This window comes from Microtus ochrogaster, unplaced genomic scaffold (assembly GCF_000317375.1).
Source record: "Microtus ochrogaster isolate Prairie Vole_2 unplaced genomic scaffold, MicOch1.0 UNK47, whole genome shotgun sequence".
Lineage (NCBI taxonomy): Eukaryota > Metazoa > Chordata > Mammalia > Rodentia > Cricetidae > Microtus > Microtus ochrogaster.
Genome location: NW_004949145.1, coordinates 2,279,409 through 2,286,911, shown reverse-complemented (window position 1 = coordinate 2,286,911; position 7,503 = coordinate 2,279,409). Strand labels below are relative to the sequence as shown.

The 7,503-nt window shown below is 50.8% G+C and overlaps 2 protein-coding genes across 2 annotated transcripts in view; both read right to left on the bottom strand.

Annotated features, from left to right (window-relative positions):
* Positions 1-2,423, bottom strand: part of Tnnt1 (troponin T1, slow skeletal type) — a 12,181-nt gene extending 9,758 nt beyond the window's left edge. Inside the window, exons 1-5 of the mRNA XM_026777124.1 lie at positions 2,392-2,423; positions 2,272-2,285; positions 1,939-1,965; positions 1,719-1,802; positions 640-661 (exon numbers count right to left, since the gene is read on the bottom strand). Of these exons, the coding sequence (XP_026632925.1) occupies positions 640-661; positions 1,719-1,802; positions 1,939-1,965; positions 2,272-2,285; positions 2,392-2,423 (179 nt within the window). The remainder of the gene's footprint in view (positions 1-639; positions 662-1,718; positions 1,803-1,938; positions 1,966-2,271; positions 2,286-2,391) is intronic.
* Positions 2,424-6,422: 3,999 nt separating this feature from the next.
* Positions 6,423-7,503, bottom strand: part of Tnni3 (troponin I3, cardiac type) — a 3,792-nt gene continuing 2,711 nt past the window's right edge. The window contains exons 7-8 of the mRNA XM_005369347.2: positions 6,878-7,097; positions 6,423-6,562 (exon numbers count right to left, since the gene is read on the bottom strand). Coding sequence (XP_005369404.1) covers positions 6,479-6,562; positions 6,878-7,097 — 304 coding nt within the window. The 3' untranslated portion in view covers positions 6,423-6,478. The remainder of the gene's footprint in view (positions 6,563-6,877; positions 7,098-7,503) is intronic.

Here is a 7,503-nt window from a genome sequence, read left to right as displayed (position 1 = left end):
TGAACAATTCATTCGTCACCACACTCCATGCCTTGGTAGGGTTTATTCTCTGCCAGAAACCCTCGGAAACTGCTCTCACCTCCTCCCTGCCTTCCCCGGAGCTCTCTAATCCCTTCCCTCTGCTCCCTTGACCTGGAATCTTCGGGGTTGTGTTCCTTCCTCCTAGGGCTCTAAAGCTTGGCCCTAACATCACCACCCCAGGCCTCCTCTCAGCTCAGTGAGCTTCCACTGCCGGCACTGGCCTCCCTGGCTTAGCCATAGTCTCAGAATGACCTGGTTCTGCATCCAGACTGGAAGAGAGCCACTCAACTTTGCCTGTAAGACATGGCTTTTCTTGCCTACAATGTACCCAATACCTTCTTTGACTAGCAAGGTCTCCAACCATCAGGATCTATAAGTCATCTCCCTCAGGAAACCTTCCTTGATTGGCCTGGACTGTCACAGGCTCCCTTGCATGCCGTTCTGGAACCTAGGCTCTTATGATAGCAGACCTGTTTCACAAGGCAGGAAAGTCCTTAATAAGAGTTAAGGTTGTCTGTTTCAAGTCCTCATTTCTCTGCTCTTCAGGTGCCCTGTCTCTGCAGGTAAGGAGCATGCAAGGACCCGCTTGTGACCCATGCCCGCCCTGTAGCATCTCACCTGGGTTTGGGGCGCTCTTCTTCTGGTGGCAATGGGGGAATACAAAAAGATAATTAGTAAGAGTTGAGTGTAGAGCTTGGCACCCCTAAGAGAGAACCTAAGGAAGATCTGAGAGTCCAATTCTGGGGGACAGCCATTAAGAGAGGGAAGGGGTGTCAAGGTGGCTAAGAGGGAGGAAGAGGGTCACTCGCATCAGATATACATTCTGTCCTGTGTAGAGACACCCAGTCCCCAACTTCTGAAAACCCAAGAGACCAAACTCCTGACTGTCTACAATTACTACAGATATACATTCTGCCCAGCAGTGGAGGGGACCCCATCTCTTCATTCAAGGACCCCCCCCAGACCTCTGTCCCCAGTCCCCTTTTCCTTTGGAACACAGCCACCCCCCTTAATAGTACTCTAAAGTCCAAGTTCCTCTCAGCTCATGCCTGTAATCTTAGCCTCTTGGGAGGCTGAGGCAGGAGGATTGCTATGAGTTCAAGGCCAACATATATGCTACATATGCAGTTTCAGGCCAACTTGAGCTTAAAAAAAATTAAAAAATTAAATTAAAAAAAAAACTGATGAACACCTGTTATCCCAGTGCTCGAGAGGCTGAGGCAGGAAAGTTGCTGCAAGTTAGAGGCCAGCCTGGGCTACATAAGACCCTGTCTCCAAAACCAAACAAATAAAACACAATGTAAGATAATAATAATAAAAAAACAAACAAACTTCAAATCCCAACCTTCGAATGTATATAGGGATCAAATATAACATACAGGGGCGGGAGCCAAAAGGAGAGGCGATGGGACACCTCTCCAACAACACTCAACTTTCTCAACTAAGTTTTCATCCCAAGATTGGAATGAAAACTTGTTACAACAGTCCCTTTAATGAAGGGAAAAGGTTTAAAGACACGCAAGGCAATTTCCCTTCATGGCCACCAGAGGGCGCAGAGCCCTTCAGGCTTAAAGGATCAGGCTGGGCCAGGCAGGTTATCCAGGAGCGGATGGGATGATAGTGGATGGCGCACCTGATGATGTCGGGGTCCCCAGACAACCCGAATCAATCCCAGGAAGCGAAGAAGCTATGGTTACCTCGCTCTGCCACCGGCTCCGGTTCCTCGGGGGCTGGGAGAAGCGAGGTTTGGGAGGTGCAGGGAGAGGAAGCCACACAGTAGCATAGTGGGGTGGGGAGAGAAGCGAGATGCAGTTAAAGAATGGACCCAGGATCCTCCAGCCCAACACATCGTTCTTTTCCCCTCCCACCCCATCACCACATCAAGGCCTCCTAGGACCTGTGGGTTTCAGGCCTCACCTTCCTCCTCCTCCACCGCCTCCTCATCTGGAAGGAGTGGGGACACACAAAAAAGATGTTAGATCCGGGATAAGGAGCATCAAGTGTGTACCTGAGACTCATGGGGTACCCCAGCCCTCGTTCCTCAGACCCAGGAGCGTCCCAGCCTCCATCAGGTCTGGGGTCTAAACCCAAGTCCTGGAGTGGGTTAACAAGATGGCCTTCGTGTCCCAGCTGCAAGAGCAACAGGGACTATCCCCACCTGTTGTCAGGGGTTTCCTGGGAGCAGCTCCATACTTCCCCCTCAAGGAGCCGACTTCTTCCTCCACCGCCTCGAGCCCTCTCCCCACTTACCTTCTGCCTGCTCCCTAGAAACATGGACAAAGAGGGAAGGGGAGAGAGGGGACAGTTAGACATCTTGGGATGATCTCTCCTCATCGCAAGCCCCCAACCCTGCCAGAGGCCATCACTCACTCCTCGTAATCTTGTTCTTCCGTGTCTGACATTCTGGAGTGACCTGCAGAACAGAGAAGAGAGGCTGAGTAAGATAGGGTCCCCAAGGGAGGAGGGCTGGTGCCTGGACTCCTGGGGCTGAGGGAGGTGCGATGGGGTCTGGACCTCTGGATCAGAGCAGGGAAGGCTGGCATCCAGCATTCCAGCTCATGGAAGCCGGCCCCAGGCCTGTCTACCCTGCCCCCTCTCCCAGCTGTCTTCTTTTGTCCTGTGACAGGTTCATGGGAACCTGATCCCTGAAGGGATTAGGAGATATTGGAAAAGTGACAGGGTTTGAAGACAATAGCTGCCCCACCCCTAGTGCTATTTTGGGGGAATGTCACAGACAGAGAAACAGAGGACATTTCCCAATAAGGAACTGGAGAAGTGGGGCGTCCCCCACCTCTGCCCCTCTCCTACCACAGCCCCTTGCTCACCTAGCATTCCTCCCGTGACTATTTTCCTTTCGCCTACATTCTGCTCAGGGATGTGTGTGCATCCATCAAAAGCAGCTTCAGCCTGGTCTCCTAAAGACCGCAACTCCCTCCCCCAAATTCTGTTCCTCCGGGCCTGAAAGTCCCCACGTTGAGAACTTCGGAGGTCGGTACCCACAGATTCTGAGATCCAAGTCCTGTGCCCTTGTTATGTGAGACCAAGAAATCCTAGTATCTATAGATTATCAGGTGCCCAGTTCATACGAGCACTTGTGTGGGCCCTTACATCCCAAGACCCACAAGATTGGGGAGGGGTGGAGGGGGGGTGTTGAGACAGGGTCTCAAATAACACAATGTAGCCCAGGATGCCCTTGAATTCCTGATTTTCTGTCTCCCTGAGTGCCAGATCACAGCCTGCACCTGTCTGAACCCCAGATATAAGACCTCAGGGTATAAGATCGTCAAATAGAACCTGACACCCAAACCCAGAAGTCCCATCTGCAGCACCCGAGATTACAATGTCACCCTTCCAAATAGTCTGTTTTTCAGGCTGGCCCCAAACTAAAAATCATCCTGCTTCAATCTCTTGAGTATTGGGACTTCCGACCTGTACCAGAGACCTCAGGCCCAAGTCCTTCCCCAGTTCCTCATACCTCGAGATTTCCCAAACCTTCATACAGGAGCCATTTGCCCTTCAAGCACAGATTCTGTGGTTCCTCCAGCCTCTGAGACCTCCACATTTTTTTTGAGACAATATTACTGTGTAACCCTGAACTCTCTTTGTAAACCAGCCTAGATTTGCGCTCATAGAGATCCACATGCCTCTGTCTTCCAAATGCTTCCTCCACCATGTTAAGAAGAGCACCCCCAGAATCCCTAACCCACAAATCTACCCCTCCACCCCTGCCATTCCAAGTCCTCCCAAAGGCTCAGGCTTAGCTGGGTTGCTGCTGCCTACAATCTCAACACTAAGGTAGCAGAATGATTGCTGTAAACTCAAGGCCAGCCTAGGCTACAGAATGAGACTGTCTCAGAGCAGGAGGAGGAGGGGAAGAGGAGGAAAAGGGGGAGATTCTGACCTCACTTTCACACCTGGTTTCCGCCTTTATCCTGCCCACCCCCAAAGACATCTGTGTGAAGAACTGAGAGCCCAGTTACCTAAGGCTGGGTCCACTGATGCTGCAGAGGGGATCTGATGCTTCTGGGGACAGTGACGCACCCCCTGGGTTTATAGCTGGATGCTCAGCCCCGCCCCCGGGTTGAAGGAGGGGGCTAAGATTCCTCTGTCCAAACACCATCCCCCATGCTCAGAGCCTGTCCTGCCCTCTCTGGCTCCAGTTTTGGGGTCCAACCCCCGCCATCTGCTTCAAGATTCCTGTTGGATTCAGTCAACAATGCCCTAGACTCCAGGCTGGATCAGGCACCTCACAAGCTCTCTTAGGACACCCAGCAATATTCTGGGCTTTGGAGTCCTCATGAATGGAAACAGTATAGGAAAAAGGGCTTAATGGCAAAAGGGGGGATCTAAGCAAGGCTTCCTGCTTTTTTCTCTACTTGGCTTTTCTCAAACTTCTCCTCTAGCTCTGTCTGCATGTTCCTCTCTCCTCTCTCTCTCTCTCTCTCTCTCTCTCTCTCTCTCTCTCTCTCTCTCTCTCTCTCTGTGTGTGTGTGTGTTTCTGTTCCTCCATCTCTCCCCTCTCCCCTCTCTGTCTCAGTCCAACTGTCTCCCGTCCCCACCCCCACTCCTTTGTCTGCCACCGGGATTCCACCATGGTGACAACAGGCTGCTAAAGCTGGGAAGCAGGTGTGGGGAGGAGGGGGAGGATGGGGTGTCAGGCTCGAGAGCCCTCACCCTCCCAGCCCCTGCTCTTTCCATCTGACACAGGTCTTTTTTAGTATCCTCCGGCCCTCCCCTTCTCAGCCAAGCCATGACCTTGAACTCTAGGGAATCCGTGGCTGCCCGGAAAGCGTGTTCTCCACGCCTCAAACTGCATCTTTGGGTTTGTTCCTGCGGGTGTTGGGGGCTCTCTCTTCCCTTCTTGGGTTGGGCTCTCTTTGCGCTCTCTCTCTCTCTCTCTCTCTCTCTCTCTCTCTCTCTCTCTCTCTCTCTCCTGTCTGAACTGCTGTGACATTCTGCATTTTTTGGTTTTTTTTGAGGGCAGGGGGTAAGGAAAGATTTGAGATTTCATGTGGCCCAATCCAGCCTCAAACTCATTTATGTGGCTAAGAGTAGCTGGAACTCCTGATCCTTCAGCCCTGCACCTCGGCAGTGCTGGGGTTAACACAGTTCCATATTTTGGTCCTTATGTGTTCCTGGGGTGTCTGTATGTAGTCACCTGCAGCTCTGTTTCTGCTTTGCCTTTCTTTTTCTTTTTCTTTTCTTTTCTTTCTTTTTTTTTTTTTTTTTTTTTTTTTTTTTTTTTTTTTTTTTTTTTTTGGTTTGGTTTTCGAGACAGGGTTTCTCTGTAGCTTTGGAGCCTGTACTGGAACTCGCTCTGTAGACCAGGCTGGTCTCGAACTCACAGAGATCTGCCTGCCTCTGCCTCCCAAGTGCTGGGATTAAAGGCGTGCACCACCACTGCCCAGCTGACTCTGCCTTTCTGTGTCTGGGTCATATGTCTTTCTCCATCCTTCTGAGTGTCTCTTTTTGTGTTTCTCTCTCTCTCTCTCTCTCTCTCTCTCTCTCTCTCTCTCTCTCTCTCTCTTTCTCTCTCTCGTTTCCTGTTTCTGTGGAGCTTTTCATGAGTTTGCTAGTTTTGGCTGGTTATTGGTTCTGATTGTTTGAGACAGGGTCTCACTATCTATCTCTGGCTGTCCTAGAATTTATTCTGTGAGCCAGGCTAGCCTCCACCTCCCACATGCTGGGATTAAGGGTGTGCACCACCACACCTGGGTTCGTTTTCCACGTCTGTCTCTCACAGGGTTTCCATCATCTGTCTGCCTCACTGTGAGTGTATCTGTGTTTCTATTGTTCTTTTCTTGGCACTTTTATTTATTTTTTTAATATTTATTTATTTATTATGTATACAATATTCTGTCTGTGTGTATGTCTGCAAGCCAGAAGAGGGCATCAGATCTCATTACAGATGGTTGTGAGCCATCATGTGGTTGCTGGGAATTGAACTCAGAACCTTTGGAAGAGCAGGCAATGCTCTTAACCGCTGAGCCATCTTTCCAGCCCCGTCTTGGCACTTTTAAAAAAGTAATTAAAAAATTTATACATATGGATAGTTTGTTTGCATGAACAGAAGCCAGAAGAGGGATAAGATCCCTTGGAACTATAATTGCTGATAATTTATGAGTTGTTATGTGGGTGTTGGAAATCAAACCTGAGGCCCTCTGGGAAAACAGCCAGTGCTCATCACCCAGAGTCACCTCTGGGCCCACTGGCACATCCTCCTTTGGATTTAGTATGTTCTGTACCCCTGCAGAGGAGACTACCCCATGTTAGAAACCCATATTTGAAGCTTGCCTGTGAGCACACCCCCAGATGGTTTGGGGGGACGCCAACCCTTATTGCCCCTATCTTTTCTCATGTCTAAACTCCAGGGTAGCAGGCACACACAGTCACTTCCAGTTCAGAGAGGTTTATTCCTCAGGGACATCGTCGGAGCGAAGGGTGGGAGCCCGTGGGCTCAGCCCTCAAACTTTTTCTTGCGGCCCTCCATTCCACTTAGCGCGTCGATGTTCTTGCGCCAGTCTCCCACCTCCCGGTTTTCCTGGAGGTGAAAGGTCAGAGGTTACGAACTCTTCCTGGTATCTATCCCCTAAATACCTTCTATCTCCCCTCTAGCCTGCTAGACCACTCTACGCTGAGCTGAATACCTGTCCAAGAATCTGGTTCTAGATAATCTGACCAACTTCCATAAATCTCCATTCTCCTCCATGCCCCTCTAGTCACCCCCATGTACTTCCTGTCTCCCCTGTGCACCCCAGTCTCCCCCTCCCCCTGCACCTCCACCCTCTCTGTCTGGACTTTACCGTGATTGTGGCTCCTCAGACCCTCTCAAGCATCTGTCCTCACCCACACTCACCTTCTCAATGTCCTCCTTCTTCACCTGCTTGAGGTGGGCCCTCAGGTCCAAGGACTCCTTGGCCCGGGTCCCCAGCAGAGCCTGCATCATGGCATCTGCAGAGATCCTTACTCTTCGTAGGGTGGGCCTCTTAAACTTGCCACGCAGGTCATAGATCTTCTGGGTCAGATCTGCGATCTGGGGACGACCACATGGGGCCCACATGGAGATCCCCTTACCTCTGCTTCCTTCCCTAGTCTTCCAACCTACATTTCCCCTTTATCCCTATCTTGCCATCAGTACCTAAGCTCCTGCCTTTCTTCCAACTCTGGTTTCAGGTTAAAGCCTCCAACTGTGCTGGGCAGTGGCACCACCTTTGATTCCAGCACTGGGGAGGCAGAAGCAGGCCAATCTCTCTGACTTCAAGGCCAGCCTGATATACAGAGCGAGTTCCAGGACATGCTCCAAAGCTACAGAGAAACTCTTTCTCAAAAAACAAAACAAAGGTACTGGAGAGATGGCTCAGAGATTAAGAGGATTGCCTCCTATTCCAAAGGTCCTGAGTTCAATTCCTAGCAACCACATGGTGGCTCACAACCATCTGTAATGGGGTCTGGTGCCCTCTTCTGGCCTGCAGCATAACACAG